General features: G+C 36.0%; 1 protein-coding gene across 3 annotated transcripts in view; it reads right to left on the bottom strand.

Annotated features, from left to right (window-relative positions):
* Positions 1-451: 451 nt before the first annotated feature.
* LOC124787631 overlaps positions 452-22,596 on the bottom strand; it is a 77,326-nt gene continuing 55,181 nt past the window's right edge. For 2 of the 3 annotated variants that reach the window (XM_047254393.1, XM_047254394.1), the window contains one exon: positions 452-10,178. In XM_047254393.1, the coding sequence (XP_047110349.1) occupies positions 3,920-10,162 (6,243 nt within the window). In that variant the 5' untranslated portion in view covers positions 10,163-10,178 and the 3' untranslated portion in view covers positions 452-3,919. Of the gene's footprint in view, positions 10,179-21,538; positions 21,592-22,596 lie in introns of all 3 variants that reach the window. The other variant, XM_047254391.1, reaches the window with a different exon arrangement.

Here is a 22,596-nt window from a genome sequence, read left to right as displayed (position 1 = left end):
AAATGATTCATTGATATACCAGTAAGCTATCTAGAAGCAACCTCCCTGTGATTTACTGTATTAAAGGTGATCCTACAGCTGGACTCTCTCAAATTTTGAGTATTTAGGAGCCAGAGAATTTCTTGGATATTCTCTTTCAGTTACTGTTAGACCTTTCATGTCTTCTACATCTATATCTTAACGATCTCACAAATTTTCTCCCACCCAAAAGGGGACAATTGGCTCATGGATGTAAGGGGGGGAAACATCAACCAACATAAAAAGTGTGAAGGCAAATTATCTTTGTCCCAATGCTCTGCAAGCTAAAAAAAATGCACTCATTAGCATTAGGAACAATACTGTAGTTAAAATACTAACCATCCTCCCAAAATTGCAATAAATTTGTTGATTTTGCAGACTAAATGCTTAATATTTTTTATTAAAAAAGGTGTCTCAGGTAGAAATAAAAGCATTGAAATTAATATTGACATTTATTTTTTACATGTATGTACACATTAATAACCGTACCAAAATATTTCAGCTCCAAAATACTCAACAAAATAAAAGTACTGAGAAATTCTAGAGAGAGATGTATATAGCGCCATGCTATAAATCATAAAAGCCTGATTTTACACTGTGTGTATTTTAAGTCTTAAAAATTAAGTAATATCAGAGATTTTGCAAGAAAATTAACATGCAATATTTCTGCCATTTCTAGTTACACTGATACATTTATCTGCCTACTCTGCCAAAAAGCTCACAATCTGAAATGTATGTGATAAACAGTGTTATCCTCGTGAAATACAGGGGATTACACTGTTGAGATTTGTCACTGAAATTGTGGAACCAATACTACTATTAGAATCCAAAACTACAATGCTATACATAACATCTGTAATATCTATAGCTTTACACAAAGAAGCAATAACTAAAGTTATATTTGATATCTCTTTTTATTTAAATCTCAAGTATCTAGAAATCTGAACATCCAACCTACTGTTGATAGTAAAATTACTGTGTCATACATCTACATTTGTTTCAAATATGTGACATTATTTACAACACATACAATATTTTTGTACTGCAACTACATGTATTAGGACACAGCTGGACAAACATGATGAGATCCCCTTTGCGAAGTGTACCAATCAAACATGACGACATGTACTGGTAATTTGAGAATACCTCTATTTGAAACTGACAAAGCACAATTCATTCTTGCCTCAATTTATTATGAAGCATCTTCAGTCAATACATGTCAAACACAGTAAACATGTTACAATGACCTGTGACCGACTTGAGAATTAAATTCAGATCCATTTACTTTGATATTCAATGTGTTTCAGCAATGGAGAAACACAATGACATCAATAATCCTTTGTTGAAAACTGAAGACTGTTTACAATTCCACACTCTGAGGTCTACCTGCTTCTCTTATTTCTGATAGGTTACAGAAACAGTTTGCGTAAAAAGAAAACAATGTCACTTATTTCATGATTTCAAAAATCGAGCTTGTCTCAATGTTCAACAACATATTTTGCGCCATGTACAACTTATATTCTATGACCTTCAGTTCAGTTTTAGCAGAGTCACAATCAAATTATCTCTCTAATCAGTCCATTTACCACGTGTCTTTCCCCTATTACTATTTGTTTTCTTGCATGATTACATTTTTGGTCTACATAACAACCTGCTCTGCATATTATCTATTATTTTCCTTCCAAATAATTTGAGCCTACTGTCTGTTTTAGTAAACATATCATTTATATCATTTGAGAGTAGAGAAACATTCAAATAGAATTCTTGAATTTCAACATAATCCATATAAGCACTAATGAAGAATTTATTCTTTCTTCGCCATTCCGTTTTTGAGATGAGCACCTGATTTCTTTGTTTACAAGGATAACCATCCTACCCATGAAATCTTCCTTTATTTGCCATAAAGATGTACATTAAGTTATAACTACTTCAATGCAAAGCCAATTTATACCCTTGAGATGTGTATTTACACTGCTGTTTAATTAAATTCATAAAAACAGTTGCTTGTAGTTACAAAAAAAATCATGGACTGTAAACAACTAAAGTTCATATAACAAGTAAATTTGTCGTTTCTATTTTCTTTCACTGCAGATACTAAGCATAAATTGTAAAGACTCTCACAAGTGAAAGCTTTTACACTGTATGCACCTCTCAACCAAAGTTGTACTATAACAACCTCCTCTTGTTTAGTTATTAATCTAATAGAGCTGTGTACCCATAGTAAAACACACACACACACACACACACACACACACACACACACACACACACACACACACACACACACCAGAACAAGACAAAATATGATTTATGTAGAGCCACAAATTGCTAACTCTACAGTCTCATCTTTAAAGTGGAGTTCTCAATGTTGTGTATCTGTTTCCCTTTTTCATGAATACCACATATAACAAATTGTTTTAGTTTTCCTTCTCTTAATGTCTTGTATGTTTACTATTTGTGTTCTTTGATATTAAATTCTTTCTTTTGTGTTTTTTCTCTTAATACTTAATTATCTTTAAACACATTTCACATAATTCTCAAAATGTATACCAATGTGAAAATAAAGCACTTTCAACACTTTGTAAAATAAATGAATATGTCTAAGCCTAAATACACGTGAACATGGTTTTTTTTTTATTTGTAGCACATAACAAGAGCTCCAGATTAATCAAAAATATCTCTGAAATAACTATGCATGATATATTTCTAGTTTCTAAGTATGTAGGCATTTTACGTTAAAATCATCCTCTTACCATCGGTCACCATCTAGGTTGGAGGAATAACCTAGCTCATGGTTACAAAAACTGATAAAATTGTGTAAAGTTTGTCACACAAATAAACAATAAAATTAAATTATTTCAGAAATAAACTTTTGTATATTCAACTCAGTGACTTTTTAATATCTGGTATATTAAATTATACAGTGATACACTAAACTCTAGCAAGTTAAAACTCTCTGAATTATAGTACATAAAAAAGTAAAAAACCTTTCTGAGACTGCTCTCAAGTACAATGTTTAATACACAATAGAATGACATGGTATACCCATCACAGAAAACTAGGTACACATACTTTATGGTATCAGATACAACACACAATCTATTTTTTCTCTGTACAAATCCATGTCATTTTATAACACACAATGTTACGTCATATTTTTTTGAATGAATCATTTTTGCCAGAGACTGAGAATAAACATGATGCTACTGCACTAAAAATTGACTTCTTATACAGAGGTTGCATGACAAATAGTACATAAAGTTGCAGTGAACATTCTCCCAACCAATATCCACAGCTATCCTCTACCAATCACATTATCATTAAGTTAGTTACAGAGACACCCTTTTGGTACCTAAACTTTAGTCCTTTTTCTCAAGTAAGAAAATGGTTAAGAAATACAACTGACAGTCTTTCCTCAATATGTTAGAGCAACAAAACAAGTAACTCCTCAAATAAGGTACATCTCCCCTTTCTATATGTATTCTGTTTTGAAGACAGTTCAATTTTTCTTCAACACCACAGACTTTCTGATTGACACTTAGCAGTGACCCAAACACATAACACAAGAACAGTCCATTTGATGGCACTCATCTCACACATTTGTAAACATGGCAAACAATTTAAATTTGTAAAACCATATTGTAATGAATAGATGCAGAGCTGGTACAACATTACAAACTGTGAAATATGAAATAATTTTATACCTGTGTTCCATACACTTAGCTATGTACACTTTACCAAGAAATCATTAATGTAAATCAACATTTACACACTGGACAAGCTTCAATGAATTCAAAATCACATACTTGAAGCACTGAAACTTTCAGATTCAATCCAAACAAAATTCTTCAAGAATCACGACTTTTACTACAACACTGATAGCCTGTCAGTATTGGTACTTTTACATGAAATCTAATTCATCATCAGATATTGGTTCCAGGCCAGCAATGTCATTATCTCCTGAATCAGGTAAATTTAGATTGTCCTTTAACATTTCATCACTATCAGCTCTCATTTTTGCGCGGCATTCATCAATAACTTTCTCATTCATTCCATTTAAACCTACTGCTAATGGAGGTTTCACATTGTCTGCAATCTCTGCCTCCTGGATTTCATTTTGTCCTTTTGTTAATGTTTCTACATTCCTATCAGCACAATCTGGTTCTTGTAAGATAGAATGATTTCCAACCTCCTGAAGTATTTGTTCATCTTCCTCAAAAACATCTGGCACAGTGTGCCGGACGTTAAAAGAGAGGTTTTCAACCCCTACTAATGATGGGCAACAATCTGAAATGCCAGCAGTTATTTCACTATTTGTGCTAAGATCACTTGTAGGAACAAACGGAATGTCTGTTCCAACCTCATCACCAGAAACCAACGCATCACCTTCACTGCTGGCATCAAGAGCAACCACTACTTCATTGCTAGCAACTTCACTAGCACTCACAAGTTCAACTTCATGATCAGCATTTGCAGTCTCTAGCTCTTGCCTAGCTTTCTCTACCTCAGCCTCACTGTTAACATCCTCAGTCTCAATTTTACAGTTTACATCATCATCAGTTTTGTCTTCACATGTTGAAACTACTTTCTGTGTACCACAGCTTGAATCTGTAATCTCAATCTCTTGAGCTGTTGTTCCAGCCTCAACTACTTCACTTTTTCCAGTTGTGTCAACTCCACAGTTGGAAATCAGAGGTTCCATTTCACTCTCCTTCATATCAACCAAACTAGTAGAATCTACAGACTGAGCCCTCTGATCAACATCCACTGGTGTGCCCTCTTTAGCAGATTCTTGGACAGTAAGCTGGTGACTCTCATCTGAATTGTTAGTACCATCATGATCAGTACATGGACTGCTGTCATCAACACCAACATCTTTGCAGTTAGTATCATTAGTGGCTTTCATCTCAAGACCATCACTAAAGGTTTGAATCTTCTGAGAAGCAAACTCGATACTTAACTCGTTATTGGGATTCAGAACTTGCTGTTCACGCTCTGTATCCAGAGTCTCTGTTTGAAGCACATTTTCTGCTTCATGACTAGCATTCAGAGCATCCAGATTGTGACCAGAATCTGGACTTTCTACCTCTTGCTCAACATTGTCAATCTTTAGCTCAGTACCACTATCCAATGTGGCAGAAATTTCCTCATATTCTATGTCATGGCCACTATCTGAAACAACAATTTTGTTATCTAATTTAGAAGAAACATCACAGGTGGTATTAATATTTCCCTTATAACTACTGTCAGTCTCTTGACTGGCATCACAGACACCATCAGGTTGAGTAAGCAGGTCCAGTTCTGTATCCTTGACTTCTGAACTATCACAAATATATTTGTGGCCGTTAAGTTCATCCAGTTTTGGCGCTGTATCATTACTATTTTTTCCAGAATCTATCTCCATGCACTCTACTGTATCTGCTTCTGATGGTGAATGCACTTCAATGCTTCTACTGCATGTTTCGGTAACACCAACTATGTCATCTGATGTAGTGTTAAGCATTTCATTTGCTTCTTTATTCTCAACCAGAAGAACATCTTTTATTAAGCCATTCTCAGTAGCACCTGCCTCATCTTCACAAATTTCATTCTGTAATACATCCGCTAAAGAATCTTTTGTAGAATTAACTTCATTTTCATTATTAGCTGCTAGTACAAGATCTGTTGGAGGTGTCACTTCACCTAGGGCATGAGTTTCATTTTCAGGCTGTCTGCTTGTTTCAACAGACGTATTTGTGTTACATTTTTCAGAGGCATTGCTTTCTATTTTTGCTATTTCACTAACTTCATCTGAGTCCTGTTTATTCAGTAGGTCTGAATTATCTACACACTCAACCTGCTCAATAATTATCTTTCCATTTATCTCACTGCCAGTCTCTCCCTCCATTATTTCTATAGGCTTTTTATCAACTTGTTCCTCATTTACCATGTTTTCAGTGATATCTTCAGGGTGAAAAATTTTGTCACTTTTGAATTGTTCCTTTTTATGACATTCTAACACAGTATCCTTATCATTACATTCTAACACTGTCTCATCATCACAACATATCTCTGATGGTAGTTCACTCTCATCACACTTGTCATTATTACCACATGTTTCCACAATTTCATGCGTAACTGTGCTGTTTGTTGTACCCAACATAACCTGCTTTTCTTGGTCAATGGCTTTTTGTTCTTCCTCATTTACACTTTCCACAAGAACTGAAATGCTGTGTTTATCTCCACTGTCAACTTTATACTTGTGTTGTGGACTGGCTCCTGCACTATCAATACAATATGCATCATGGTGCCCAACATTCTGATTTACTGTCTCAATTTGTGACTGTTTACAGCTACTTTCTGAAGTTATACTGCCTTTTACAGATATCACAGAATCATCTTTTGTAACACTGTTTGGAAAATCTTTGTTACCTCCAAGTGAAATGTCTTCTGTCATACGCATGTCATCAGAAGTCTTGTCTTCGAGGACATTATTTTCACCCACTGCAAGTTCATGAGTACTGTCTTCCAAATTTTGATTTTTATTATCTGTAATGTCAGTAGAAAGTTCCAAAATACTCTCCTTAGCACTGGTGAGACACACTGTTTCATCATGTGACTGTACTTGTTGACTTCCATCAAGAACTTCCGATTCATTATCAACAAGCTGTTTTCTATTACCTTCATCATCTTCAAAATCATCACCTTCAATATTATTAACACTAGAAGTTTCAGGGCTACCTCCTTCACTGTCCCATTCCTTGTGGCTATTATTTATTTCCACATCACCTGGCAACTTAATGTTAGTATCTGCCTGGTCAGTATCACTTGAGGTTTTTGTATCGGTCTTTGCTTCATTTTCTGCAACAATTTTATCTCCATAGTTCAGCTGATGCAGTATTTCTTCTGGATTGTGTGTTTCTCCTTTTAAATATTGAGTTACTGCTTCAGCAGTTTCACTAGGAACTACTGTTGCCAAATTTTGGGTAACCGAAGTGTGCTGCAGGGTATTCATGCCATAAGGAGGTTTCTCCATTGATGACTTACTTGTTTTATCAATACCTGAATTAACTGCATCTGCTGTTTGTCTCAAATTCCTGATTCCCGTAACTGATATCAGATCTTCTTCTGAACTCTCACCAAAAATTTCTTCCAGAAGCACAGCAATTTCATCTGAACTTTTCGGCTTTTTAGCTATTTCTGGGGAACAGACAGAAGAACTTTCTTTGGACAATTCAATCTCTGCTTTGGATGCTTTTGAGTTCTCAAGAATGGGGTCTGTTTTATTTTTATCCATCTCAGCAGGTGGACATATATCTGCATCACTACGTATCCTCTGCTGACTGTGTTCAATGTCCTGTTTCTTTAACACAGGAACAGTGTCACAATTATCAAATGGGATACTTTTCTCGTGGTCAGTATCATGCATTTCACCAGTCTCCACCATTTCAAGAGACTTATTTACATTTGACTTTCTCTCTTCGTCAGTATTTTCAAGGTTTTCAACCTGTATAGCATCTGTATCTTTATCTTTCCTCTCTGCAGTTTGCACTGTTCCAATATCAGCTTCTGCATTCATTTCAGTATTACTGCCATCATATGTCATGTTCATCTCGTATGTTACACCTTTCTGTATTTCACTATCACTGCTACAAATATTTAATGAAGAAAAATCATCTTCCCTTATTAATGAAAGCACACCCTGAGGACTATCACATTTGTGTAAAACAAGAACAGGCTGCCTTCCAGTATGTGAAAGTTCATGCAACCTTTCCTCTGCAAGACTACTGTACTTATTATTGCACATGTCACATTTGTAAGTGAGATTTTTAGCTCTTGTGAATTCTTTTTCTACAGCTGTTTGTTTTCTTCTTACAGGCACGCTTTCTATTTTACGCTTCTTTACGCCTGGTGACTTGTCTGGCAGATCCATTTTTCTCTTCCTAGATGCAGCAGTTTTTTCTGACAATGGAGATGTGTCCAATGTATTAACATCAGATTTCTTAATATGTTGTACAGTTGTTATCTTTGAATGCAATTTACCAAAAACTGACTTGCTGCCTCCATGGGATAAATTCTTCCTGTTTTTGAAATCATTACCAGTTTTTCTTGTTAACACAGTTTTTGCATGAGGCCTTTCCCCTGGTTTACTATACTTCGGTAGCACACTACCTTTACGAGAGATCACAGTATTCGGTTTATTCTTCTCAAGAATGAGTTGTGTCTTTTTATTATTAGTTAGACTACTTTTAGCAACAGCAGCTTCTGGTAACATTTTCCTCAATGCCACAGATCTTATTTGTGAAAGTCTTATTTTAGAAGTGTTTCTATCACCTTTAGTTTCTAAATTGGATAATGCAATTTTTGCTTTTCCTGAAGAAATTACTTGTTTTTGGCCCTTTCTTAACAAACCAGGTAGATTTTCATTTTTACTCTGGATTCGAACAGGAAGTGCAGATTTACTCAAGTTATTTGAAATGCTACTTCCTCTTTTTGTTCGCGTTCCAGATGTTTCATTGCTATTTCTTCTTAAGATCCTTATTTCAGAAGCAGTTTCAGTATTTATAGAATTTCTTCTTGAAACTCTAGCAGGTGTAGTTTCAGTACTTGTGCTACTTCTCCGTGACGTTTTCTTCCCTCCTTCAATTTCAGCATTTACGCTACTACTTCGTGACACCATCTTTTCTGATGCAGTCTCCACCATCATTTTCGTTCTTTGTGGTGTTTTTTTCTGTGAAGTAATTTCAGCATTCATGCTGCTTCTTCGGGACTTCCTCTCAGATGAAATTTCAGTGTTCATGCTACTTCTCTCAGACTTCTCTGTTGAAGATTCGACATTCTCACTGCCTTTCTGTATCGTTCTCTTCTCAGATGGAACTTCAGTGTTCAAGCCATTTTTTCGTAAAGTTTTCTTTTCTGATGCTGATTCATTATTACTGCTGCTTCTTCTGGAAGTTCTTGTTTTTGTTATGGTTTCAGTGCTTAGACTGTTTTTCCTAGAAACTCTTCTTTCTGGTAATCTTTGAGCATTCACTTTCAATGGTGAAACTGATAACTTTTTCCCTAATTTCTCCTGCTCAGTGTTTTCTGCAGTAGATTGGTCACTTGTCCTCCTATAACTCTTCTCATTTTTGTTACTTGTGGTTACATCAGTAGTTACGCTTGACACATTTCTGGAGTTAGAAGCAGCCCGAGTCCTTTCTTTTGCACCTGTTTCATTCAGTTGTCTGCTATTTATTTCAAAAATTTGTTTACCGTCTTTGAATTGTTGTTCTTTGGATGTATTTACAAATTCTACTGGAAATGTTGAGCTGCCACCTCTACGTGCTCTCTTTGGCTGCACAATCATTTCATTAGCTGTATCATTTAGAACAACCTGAGATTCATTAAATCTGCGTTTGAGAGATCTCTGTGACAGAAAACCTTTGCCGAAAGGATGGCCAGCAGGATATCTCGACACATCGAAAAGCTTCACCAGACATTTCTTAACTGTTGGTGAAGTTGCTCTAGGTAATACAGGTTGTGTGGCTACATGTACCTCTTTAGGTTTCTTTTTTGACCAACAAGAGTCACAAATTTTTACACCAAGAGCACCTCTCAATCGTAGTTTATCACGATCAAACACCACAGATTTACATTCAGCACAGCACCTGCTAGCCTTACGGTTCTCTCTCACTTTACTCAACATTGTTGGAGTGCTTTCTTTATGTGGTGGTATGTTGGTGTTCACACGTTTTCTTGACACTGCACTGTCAACACTCATTATGTCTGAATCACAGTTTGTAGGTTGCTTGTTTCTACAAGATAACGAACCAATGTCCTCTTTACGATTCTGCCATGCACCAGTTCTCAGAGCTTTTCCAACTTCCTCTGTAACTTGTATGCATCTGGTCTTTGTTTCTGTAAGCCCACCTCTGAGTGGTGGCCTACTTAAATCCTCACCTTTTAATCTGTTTTTACTTGATTTTCGTCCTTTTTTAAGATTGTTTGAAACCACTACCTCTTCATGAGCCAAAAATACTGGAGCCTCATCTCTCAAAATTGTTTTCAAAGTTTGTTTTCTTCTGTCATGCCTTCCAGTTGTAACTCTTATTTTTGTGTCTGTGTCAGAAAGTTTATTGTTAGGTTGAATTTCAACTGATTTCCTTGTAGAAATTCGTGTCATGGGCAAGCTGTTGTTTCTGAAACAGAAAACAAAATCAGTTTTTTTACACACAACATAACAAGCAGAGCAGTTTCTTTACAATGATTCCCTCTGAAATACCAAGTTTCTCTTAACTAGATTTAATACTGAAAAAACAAATATAAGGAGAAGGATCAGAGTGGAAGAGAGCCACTGATATTGGTGGTAACTTCAAATGGACTCAAGTATTTACACTAAACATTCACTTCATGCAACAATTGCTGTCCACAATTTCATTTCCTCTACTACTTTCATTATTTGATCTTTTTTCTTTCCCTATAACCCCAATGCATACAGTTAGAGCCTCAAACATCTGCATGTTCAAAATCATTACACAACACCTTTCAAAACAACTAGTATTAATTTAATACTTCACAGAAGAATATCTGAAGAGGACAAGGGAGACAGCAATGAAAATAAGTATTGAATACAAAGAAAATGGACAGAGATGTTAGTGGAAGGGGAAACCAGATAGTGGGTTCTACGACGCAGTTTGAAACCAGCAGATGGCCATGAAAACAGATCAGTTGAGCATTAGCGTCAGACGAAGCAACAAACTGTATGTGAACAGTATATGTATTAATCCACAATAGCCAGTTGCACTGCAGTGCATGTATCACATTCTGAAGAGCAAAATATCTTGCATGTCACACATAAGAATCTTTGTCACTCAGCAACTTCATTTTTGCACCACATAAGAGTGATCATGCTTCTTCAAGATTTACATACAGGGTGAGTCATGTCTGATTTACAAAGAGCATCATGATTCTATTCCACTTGCAGGAGCACCAGTGTACTGCCCAGTTAAAATGGCTACATTCACTGGCATGGAGCATGCTTGCTGTGTGTTTTGGTTCCACAAAACAAACTCTGCAACAACTGTTCACCATAAACTTCACATCAAATATGCCAAAGAACCTCGATGCTCATCTACGATCTCTTCTTTGCAAATTTACTCTTACCAAGTTGGAAGTGTGTGGCCCTTTCTTCTGCATGGAGAAAACTGTCACTGGTTTTGTGTATCTGGATATGGTTGTAAACTTTTTAATTCCAGAGATTGATGAAGATGACTGAGATGGGGTGGTTTACTACCAGCAAGACAGTGCGCCACCTCATTTCCTCACGAAAACTTGAGGTTTCCTCGATAATAACTTTCCAGATAAGTGGACTGGCCATAAACGGCCAATCATATGGCCACTCCCCACACTTGACACCACTGGATTTCTTTCTATGGGGTTTCATTAAAGACCATGTGTACGTTCCTCCCCTACCAAACAATTTAGTAGACCTGAAAAACTGAATCTACGCTGCCACTGCACAAGCTACACTGAATTTGCTGCAACAAATGTAGGAAGAAACATAACTGATGGGATGTTTGCCACATCACAAATGGTAGTCACATCAAACAAAAATGACACTTGCGACTTTTATGTGAAACTTCAGGTGGTTTGTTACAAAATGACAAATCTACTAATTCTGTAAGTGATATCAATAAATTTCAATATCCATGGTTGTTAAGTCCTTTTTGACTTGCCCTATAACAGGGGCACACAAAGCTTTTGCACTAATTCATGAAAGAAGGATACATTTTGGGCTCATATTCATATAATCTTCTTTATCAAGTTTGCACAGGCACTTCTGTCATGCCCACAATCAACAATTGTAATGTGCTGCAAGTTACATTTGGGACATTGTAAATGCTGCTTCACTGCAACATCATTTAAACAACAGATGTAGCACCCAAAAATAAAATGGAGGAAATTAATTGCTATCTTCAATTTTCTTCAGTTTTCTTCAGTTTTTGGCTGATAACGCTGTGGTAAAAACACACAACTGCACTTTCCCTATCAACTGTTTCACTCCGCACATAGTGAGGACATGTTAATATCTGAAACTAGTTCATACCTAATGGCTGACTGTAATAATGCCACAATTGGAATGTGATAGAGCAGGATGCCTATAATGTTTCCCTCTACTTGTGTCCACATTTTACCACTTTGGGTGCCGCAAAAATTGGTGGTACACAAGTGTTTGTACATAATTTGCAAGTTCCCATTCCTCACCCAACACAAAAACTAGTGCAGTAACTCAACTGAATAAAAAGATGCTTCATTAAAAAGTAATTAGGTCATTCCATGTCAAATCACCTACTTTCAGAACATTTTCCTGCTCAACCGTCACGGGATTTCGATGAAATTTTATAAGAACACTTTCACATTTTGTCAATGAACATTGGTGAAGTTTAACATTCATCAAAGCAATATTGACTGAGATATAGTCACTTTTTTGATTCCACACACAAATTTTAGTAGAGCGAGAGTGAATTTCTAGCGGCATTTTAGCTGTTATGTCTTGAGCATTATTTTGTTGGAAGAAATGAATTTTGGCCATAAATTTCACAGTTTGACTTCTTATATCTCAGGGACTAAAAGTATGATAAACCTAGAACTTGGCATGTAGTAACCTAAGAAATCAAAGTTCTCAAATACAAAGTTTCATTCACATGACCCTTTCCAATACTGAATAAATTAAGTGCAAAATTGATTTTGCAACGAAGCTCAAAAATACAGTTTTTTTACCTGATTTTGCTAAAAACTATGTTCTATGGAACTTTACAAACTGGGCTCATTAAAAAGACCATTAGATAATTTGAATAAAGAAGAAAATTAAAATTTCCAATTTTTATCTCTTTAAGGGCAAATACATGCAAAACAAGAAACATAGTACACAACAACTTGGTAGCACAAGGATGCGGAATACAAATTTGTCAATAAGACGACAATTTTTGTGGAAAGATGAACATTAAAGTTTCAAAATCAGTCTCATTCAAAATAACATGTTTTAATCCTCCTAGAACAGTGGGTTTAATTTCTAATACGGGCTAACAATCTCTATGTATAGAAGAAAATGTTCTGACTGGTTCATTGACTGATCACTGCCAAGCCCAAAGCACCAGGAGGCATTGTTTATGAAGGGATTTTTCGAAATCCCACCTCCAAGGGGATGAAAAGATTTTTGAAAATATGTCACTACTGGAGCAATTTTGAAGCTATGACTATGAAAAATTGTTATTTGGTTTCTCAGTCAGGGAAAAAAGAAAGAAAGAAAAGGAAAAAAATTACCTACTTCAGCATTTTTGAAAATTCAACTGCAAACAGGGTGAAACAGGAGATGGAAGTATTTATAATATTTCGTAATATTACAACATTTTTTAAAGCTTAATCAATGAAAACTGATATCCGACTTCTTCATTATAAATGAAGAAGTACACGCTAGGGGACAAAAGTTTCTATGGAAACATCATCACATGAACTGGCAGGATCAACAAAAAAAATTGAAAGAGATAATGCTTCTATGACATTACCAGCAAATGTGGGAAGTTTTGAAGGTGTTGCAATTAGCGACCTTAAACAAAGAATGCTATTTAACAGTCTCTGTGATACATTGGTTTCGTTAAAATTGCATAGAAAAGAAGCGGGTCTTAATACATTAATTTTTCAATAAGCCTACCACATGTTTATAAAATTATTTTTATTGTAATTACTGTGCAAACTAATCATTATTGAATGTAAAATAGATATCATGTTTAAATGCTATTCCGTGTACAGGGATATCTGTTTGAGATGACCAGCTACACTGTTTATAGACCACTGATTTGTATAAGAACACCGTGCGTAAGAATATATAAATTCAATTAAATTTTTCTTTTTTAAATCTGGAAATCTTGTACAAAGAATTGCTTTATTAAATTTTAATATCCTGTCTTTAGCTTTAATTGTGTACACTGCTTGCACAGTTTGTAGATTAACACATAAGCAGTGGACACAACAACATACAAATTCAATTTAAAAAAAGAGAAATCTGTGCAGACCATATAGTCTGTGCAAGTGAAGCAGCAGGCACAAAGCTAGTGCTACATAAATCAAAGCGAACTAACCGGAAAAATTATGTTGCGAATAAAGCTTTAACTTTGGCCTCTTATATCTCACTGATTAAAGGCATGATAAACATAAAACCTGGACATAACTTAGCAACATAGGGTTTTCCAAATATGAAATACAATGCACATAATGCTTTCTAAATTTCTACAAAACCAGTTCAAATTTTATTTTTCGTAAAAATCACTAAAATTGAACACACTCAATCTACTTTCATAAATTCTAATTTCCATAACTGATTTCACAGTAATCACAGTTGGAAAGAACATGTTTTCAAGCATCCAGAAAATCATGTCCAATTTTCCAACATGTGCTAACAATACCTGAAAATGACGGACTAATTTGAAGGAACGTATCATGGCAAGAAGCTACATTTCAACAAACTGTGGCCTGTGTTTTGTTGGACATATTTTTTATTTGTATATCGACAAGTAATATCTCACTATCTGGTGTTGGTCCACTGTGACGTGTTTACATTTTATGTCATGATTGTACATCGCGAACCACCTCTTGCAGAAATGGCTGAAGTCTTCCAGCAATGAACATAGACTCAGTTGCAGAACCAAGGTCCTGTGGCCAACCCTTCCTGCTACCTTATGCTGACTAAATCTTTGGCCTCCCCCAGCTAAACTGAACAGTTTGCAGATATGCATCCCCATCCCCTGACAAGACTGCCCACTAGCCCACAAAAACAGCCTCTGCTTATTGTAGAAAGTCTGTATTCCCCCTGTGGACTAACAAGATTAGCATAAAATGCACTGTGTTTCACTATTTGTTTAACAGAGAGAATAGTACACACAGTGTACTCTTCAAGTCTAACGCTCAGCGCAGTCTGCACTGGTGTGCTCGTTGCTTAGATCCTTACAAGGTTAAGTAAAACTCAGTAGAATCACTTTCCAGTAACATGCCAGTGTTTTGATGACTGACGATCTTTGGATTGGAAAAAATACCATCAAAATGCCACAATACAAATTTTATTCAAAGAAAATTGGGCTAGAGTCTGTAGACAGATGGTCAGTGGAGCAAAATTTACTTATGGCTCTATAATGAGAGGTCCAGGTTGCAGGTAATGACCACATCACAAAGAAAAATGCCTCAACATGCAAGAAATAGCACAAAAATGCTGTTACAATCCATTTGGGAAGAAAAACCACATTGTCAAATGTAGATCTTACCATGGGCAATCGTTTCAAAAATCATGCGAAAAGAAATATTATACCTGGAAACAAAATTAACACAAGATGCAAAGCACATACATTCAAATTGCAGTTCAACATTCAGATTTTCTATTTTCAGATTAATTACAAATGGATACTTTGGGAACACTAAATCAAAGTTTAACTTCTCCAGGCACTACTCCACTGAAAATTCAGACGTTAACTGCTAGAGACAAACATAGCTACGTAAAAAGGAAACTGAACATGTGCAATGTCCAATTGCAGGCGAGATCACATCTGTTAGATTTTCTGCAGGAAAAAGCCAACCAAGCCAATCCAAAAAATGTTGTAACTTATGTAAAGATTATGTTGATCTCACTGAGGAACTAAGAAAGGAAATTGGTATACCCAACAGGGCAAGAAAATTTCAACTACTGACTGTGGCTACAAAAATTTGGGTCAATATAGAAAACAGTAGCAAAGTTCGGGGTTTCACAGCACACTGTCAAGTCAGCCTGATAGCTAAAGAGAGAGAAAGGCATTTGTGTTATACCAGATGCATGCAAAAGATAGCAAAAGCCTGGCAAGATGGTTACTGATCGAGTTGAAAACTTTTACGAAGAGTATGAATTCAGTAGGATGTGTCCAGGTAAGGAGGAAGGTGTGTCACTTCGGCTAAGTGGTTCCAAAACACATACAAAAGTGACTGCTGTTGTGTAATCGGAAGGAGCTGTGTGCAATGTACCGTAATACATTTGGACCTGAAATTGGCTTTTCAAAATTTTGTGACCTCAGACCAAAGTCATCATTGGTGGTTCTGGTACATATTTTTGCATTTGCACTATACACCAGAATGGTAAAGCTCATGCTCCAAGTTACTAATAGCAAAGAGTATTACAAACAACTGTCAGGAAAGACCATATGTAATTTGTATTCAAAGGGCTGTGTGTTACAAAGATAGCAAAATTGTCCTGCTGAAGAAGCAATAATGGCACACTTGGAAAAAGTATTTAATGAATGGGATCCAGAATAATCAACAGAATTCAAAAAGTGGGTTCACACTGATCGTGAGACATTGGAAACAAGTTTATTAACAGTTGACATCTTTACTAAAAAATTCACCACAATTTGAAAGCTGACTAGTCACAATTGTATGCCAAAACACCAGAGTCAGTATTTGAAGTTGTTGAAGGGTGACTTAAGAGAAACTGAGTTGACTGCTCTGATTTGCTTTGCTAAAAAATATTTGTTTGTCGTTAAAGACACTGCTCAGGGATTTCACTGGGAAAATTCACAAGTTACATTACATGCTTCAGTAGCCTGTTCTTTCAAAGAGGGCATGTTGGACACTGTTAGTTGTTGCATTATTTCAAACAACTTGCAATATGATACAGTATTTGTACATGTGAGACAGGGTTGTAGCCTCTCCCTGATGTTATTCAATCTTTATATTGAGCAAGCAGTGAAGGAAACAAAAGAAAAATTCGGAGTCGGTATTAAAATCCATGGAGAAGAAATAAAAACTTTAAGGTTCGACGATGAAACTGTAATTCTGTCAGAGACAGCAAAGGACTTGGAAGAGCAGTTGAACGGAATGGATGGTGTCTTGAAGGGAGGATATAAGATGAACATCAACAAAAGCAAAACGAGGATAACAGAATGTAGTCGAATTAAGTCGGGTGATGTTGAGGGTATTAGATTAGGAAATGAGACACTTAAAATAGTAAAGGAGTTTTGCTATTTGGGGAGCAAAATAACTGATGATGGTCGAAGTAGAGAGGATATAAAATTTAGACTGGCAATGGGAAGGAAAGCGTTTCTGAAGAAGAGAAATTTGTTAACATCGAGTATAGATTTAAGTGTCAGGAAGTCGTTTCTGAAAGTATTTGTATGGAGTGCAGCCATGCATGAAAGTGAAACATGGACAATAAATAGTTTAGACAAGAAGAGAAAAGAAGCTTTCGAAATGTGGTGCTACAGAAGAATGCTGAAGATTAGATGGGTAGATCACATAACTAATGAGGAGGTATTGAATAGGATTGGGGAGAAGAGGAGTTTGTGGCACAACTTGACTAGAAGAAGGGATGGGTTGGTAGGACATGTTCTGAGGCATCAAGGGATGATCACCAATTTAGTATTGGAGGGCAGCGTGGAGGGTAAAAATCGTAGAGGGAGACCAAGAGATGAATACACTGAGCAGATTCAGAAGGATGTAGGTTGCAGTAGGTACTGGGAGATGAAGAAGCTTGCACAGGATAGAGTAGCATGGAGAGCTGCATCAAACCAGTCTCAGGACTGAAGACCACAACAACAACACAACATGTGTTTATTAAATATTGATCAAGTTTTGTCGATTGGAACAAAGATTGCCGAAATATATTACTTCAGTGATGGCCCAGCTCCATAATATAAAAATTATACAAACTTTGCCAATCGGAGTAGCCACAAAAACACTGATCTAGAATGGAACTGTTTTGGTACCAGAGACAGAAACTCTCTGTGTGATGGGACTGACAACAAGACAGAACAATTGGCTATTCGCTTGAGCCTACGACGGCCATCATCAAATCAAATACTGATGCCAAAAGGTCTATTCAACTTTTGCGACCATGATATAGATGGCATCAAACATATATACTTACATTCCAAAACAAGAAATCGAAGAAAGCAAAAAGTTACAAAAAGAAAGATGGTGAGAAAGTGCATGGTAGCCAGTAAGAGAGAACATTAGTTTGTACCACTTGACTTGAGCTCAGCTTGTATCAGCCAAATTTCTCATGACCCAAGTCTGAAACTGAAGTTGTCATCTTGTCATTATGTTGTATGTATGTATAGGCATGAAGGATCAGCAACATTACTGAAATATCAACTGAACAAAATGATACACTGATAAAATTTATACATCCTCATTGCCCAACTTATTCATTTTATTGGCCCAAATGACAGGATGCTTGTTGGATACCAGAACAACTCCATAAACATTCTCTGTCCCTTCAATATCAACATCTGGCCAATAGTATCAGTTTCCAAGAAATGAACTGCAGTTACTAAGTGGTTCAAAATTTTCGAAAAATTAAACTGCAACGTTGAAAAGTCTAAAATCCAAATTGATATTACTTTTTTGTTGACACATATGTGGAATACTTGCACAGATTTGAGAAACAGAGATAAGGTACTCAGCCAATGGCTTTGTAAGCAGACAGGCACCACCACAAGGCTTCTGGACTTAATTTAAGAAACCAAATTATGGGTTTGGGAACCTGGATGAAGAAATGCGCCTGCTGCTGGTACTGCATAGCTATCGGAAGTGAGCCCTATGGAGATAGGGTTGGTTGCAAGTGCACGTTTTTGAACTGGCGTTTACAATGCCACCATGGACCAATGCTACGCAGTAAGATACTACTGCTCAATTTAAAAATAAAAAGTACATGCTATGAGACATAGACAATATGTTGGTGCAATGTGGCCTGATACCACCACACTACATTCCTTCAAATTTTGTCATCATTTTCAGGTCCTGTTAGTGCATATTAGAAAATCAAATGTGACTTTCTGAATGCTTGAAAACATGCTCTTTCTATCTGCAATACTTTGAAGTGACTTTTAGCTTGAAATGAGCTACCAAACACAGATTTTCTAAAAGCAAAATGAATGTGATCAACTTTTGTAATTTTTATCAGAACCAAGTTTGAACCAGTTCTGTTGACATTCGGAAAGCAGCATGTGAATGATATTTTGTATAGGAAAATTTTATGTTAAGTTGTGTCCAATGTTTCATACTTATCATGCCTTTAATCAATGAAATGTGAGGAGACAAAGTTAAAACTTTATTTGCAACACGGTTTTTCCAGCTATTTTGCTCGATTTAGGTAGCTTTGTCAGCCCATTTTGGAAATTAAACTCACTGTTCTGGGGATTTGGGGGGAAGGGTCTTAAAACAGTGGTTTCATGTTTTTGTGTGAGACTGGTTTTGAAGCTTTAAAACACAATGGTAGTTGCAAAAGAAGAGCTGAGTATACTTTACAATGAATCTGTAGATTACTGGAAAACTGTAGGTGAATGTAATTTTGTACTCCACATCCTTGCACTACAGACCTATTGCATATTAAATTTCATTATCAGCCTGATTTTATGAGATAGGTGAATCAAAAATTTACTATTCGTGTCCAAATTTGATTCAAATCATCTAGAATTGTCTGCATATGTTGGATAACCGAATAAACTTTTGTTGCGGTTAAAACCTTCATGTTTGTAATGAGTACAGCTTGGGAAATATTACAGAACATAGTTGTTTGCAAATTCAGGTCAAAAGTACCGAATTTTTGTAATTTTTGCACAATCTTCACACTTACACTTTCTTCATTCAGTATTACGAAGTGGTACGTAGATGAAACTTTACATTTGAGACTTGTATTCTTAGGTTACTACACATCGAGTTACACATTTTTCATACCTTTAGTCCCTGAGATAAAAGAAGCCAAACTTTGCAATTGTTTCTGGTGCTGGTTTTTTCAAGAGACTTGCCTAAAATTTTCTGGCTCTATGTGGTTCATAAAATTCATTGCTATTCTTAAGAGGGCACACAAAGTTGTGTACGACAGTCAAATGTCAGTTCTTTCAACAAAATATTGGCGGAGATATAACAGCTCAAATTTTCCAGGGATTCACACTCACTCTGCACAAAGTCATGCCTGGTGTTCAGCAAGTGACTGTATCGATGCCGGTATTGCTTTGATGGCCATTGAATTTTACCAATGTTCATTGGGGAGATGTATGAATGTTCACATAAAATTTCAACAAAATCAGTGATGGTCAAACAAGGAGGCCTAGATGAGTTAACATGGAATGGCCCAACATAAATAATTAATCAGCTCCTCAAACAGAGAAGTGATGCTAGAGTGTTGTTATGTGAAAAGTTCTCACTGCATCTGGGGATGATAATATAACCAGAGACCTTGAACAATGACACCAACACACTTTCACTGGAGTGTAAACCAACCCAAAGGAAATCAGATTTATTCAGAAAAGGTTTAACTCACAAGGGAAAATATAAAGAGGCATAGCAAGTCAGGCATTGCAAGTCTAGTTTTAAAATGCTTTCAACAGAACTCTTTGTATTTCTCCCTTAAAAACATAATTTAAATTAATCATTAGTCCAAATCAAATGAAATTTTTTAAATAAATAAAAGAAAACTAAAAGCACTACTCTGTAAGCTACCTACTTACTTAATTGAAAGCTAAATCAAATAACAGGAATAAGAGAATGGTCACCACTATTAAGAAAATCACCAAAAACCAAATGTGTGATACAATAATAACACCTGAAAGTTTCTACGATAATACTGGAAGCTGAAGAAATGAATTAAAATTTGTCCCATGGCTGGGACTAGAACCCAGGTCGTCTTGCTTACTAGGCAGTAATGCTGATCATTATACCACCACAGCACTATGGTCAACACTGCTGCACGAACTACCCAAGTCGAAAGCCATTCCCAAGACAAACTTCAATTCGTTTCTTGCTCTAATTAGTGTTTATAGACATCTGATGCAACAAAGTATACAGATTGCATCATTGGTAATTTTTTATTATTTTCTTATAGAACAATCAGCACTTCACAATGCAGCAACCATTTGATCAGCCAGTGGCCATATCAGACTAAAAGCACACACTCCAAGTGGTGACATCATGTTCCAACTGCACTGTCACCACAAGTATACTTGTGTGTTTTTAATCTGTTTATTACTAATGGCTGGTTGAATCCAGTTACTACAGATGAAACGCTTTTGTGAATATGTCATGAGAAATTAACAGAAGAATGCATAACGAGGTAACCACCACTGTTCGGCGAAACCATTAATAATTATTATCATCCAACTTCAATGCCTGTGTTGTTCCACTCTGTTAAAAACTAGTTGGTCTTGTTTCCATGAAATCAGAACAAGTTTTGACATGGATTCAAGAGGATGCTATGCAATTAACAGCATTTATTCATTCTTTACAACATCAAGCATCTGGGAGTAACTGATGTTAATTTCAAACAATGCTCATCTTATCACAGACACTCTTGCCAACAGCCATGATGTATTCCTACTGCACTTTCCTGTCAATATTTACTTTCTCAAAAGACGTATATGCTATCAGATAATAAGGTGAAATAAAGCTTCATGAATTGTAACTGTGCACAATACAGTTCTACCAGCTTTGCTACATCTGCAATTCACAACAAATCTACAATAATTCAACTTCTTGCAACCTTACTTACACTTTATGACTCATGATTAGACACTTTTACATTGGTTCATTCAGCAACTGCACCTGAAATTTAGAAATGCGTTGTCACCTGCTACCACAAGTATATACGTTAGATAACTTCAACAACAAATCTCACTAAAGAAAACTGTAATGTTACAGATACACCTAGTGGCTGACTAGTATTTACATTCAAGAGATGGACTTACAAGCACTGAAAACATACACATATAAAAGTAGAAATACTTTCTAGCTTTGGGAACTATTAGCTCCTTCCTCAGGGAGGACAGTGGGATATACTGGGTAGCATTGGAAAGGATGAACAGGAGTTTCGCATGTACATCACAAAAAATTAGATGCTCAAATCCTGGAGTCTGAGTGAAACTGCTCCTCTTTTCCAAAATTCCTCTTTGTATCACTCCATCCTCCCTGAGGAAGGAACTGAGAATCCCGATAGCTAGAAAGTTTTTTCTATTTCTATGAAAGTAATCAGAATTTCACTTCCTGAAAATGCCAGCTATTCTGTCTACCCGTAATTTAACAGATTATTTCAATATCATTTTATAGCAGCAATATTATCTCTATATTCAAGGCTCAATGAACCCTTCAGTGCTTAGATAGCACCCACTTTACGGCCTAAAACCAAATGAAACGAAAAACTAATGACACATATTTCTCTGGCGTCAATTATAATCAACCTACAGAAAGCAAATCAATAAAAACACCTTAATGGAAGAACAATGAGAGGGGTCAAAAGCCAATTTTCAATTTTTATTTCCGAAATAACAAATTTAGTAGTTTTTAACATCTTGTAACTGTTCCTCATCTTTTCTACTTTTGACAAGAGTGTACTGCAATTTGCTGAATTTTCATATTTTTGTGGAAATTTCATGAAGTATACCTCGAAGTGCAGGAGGGGTCAATTACTCTTTGGTAGAACTCCCTTTCACAATCTTGCTGTTGTCATAATTAAAAAGGTATTTGAGTTGCATTTTGCTATTGTCAACAATTGCTGACTTGAATGACAATATACGCATTATCAGAAAGGTTTTTTCATTGAAAATTGTAATT

The sequence above is a fragment of the Schistocerca piceifrons genome, chromosome 3, assembly GCF_021461385.2.
Source record: "Schistocerca piceifrons isolate TAMUIC-IGC-003096 chromosome 3, iqSchPice1.1, whole genome shotgun sequence".
In the NCBI taxonomy this organism is placed as follows: Eukaryota; Metazoa; Arthropoda; class Insecta; order Orthoptera; family Acrididae; genus Schistocerca; species Schistocerca piceifrons.
This window is presented reverse-complemented; position numbering and strand designations above follow the sequence as displayed.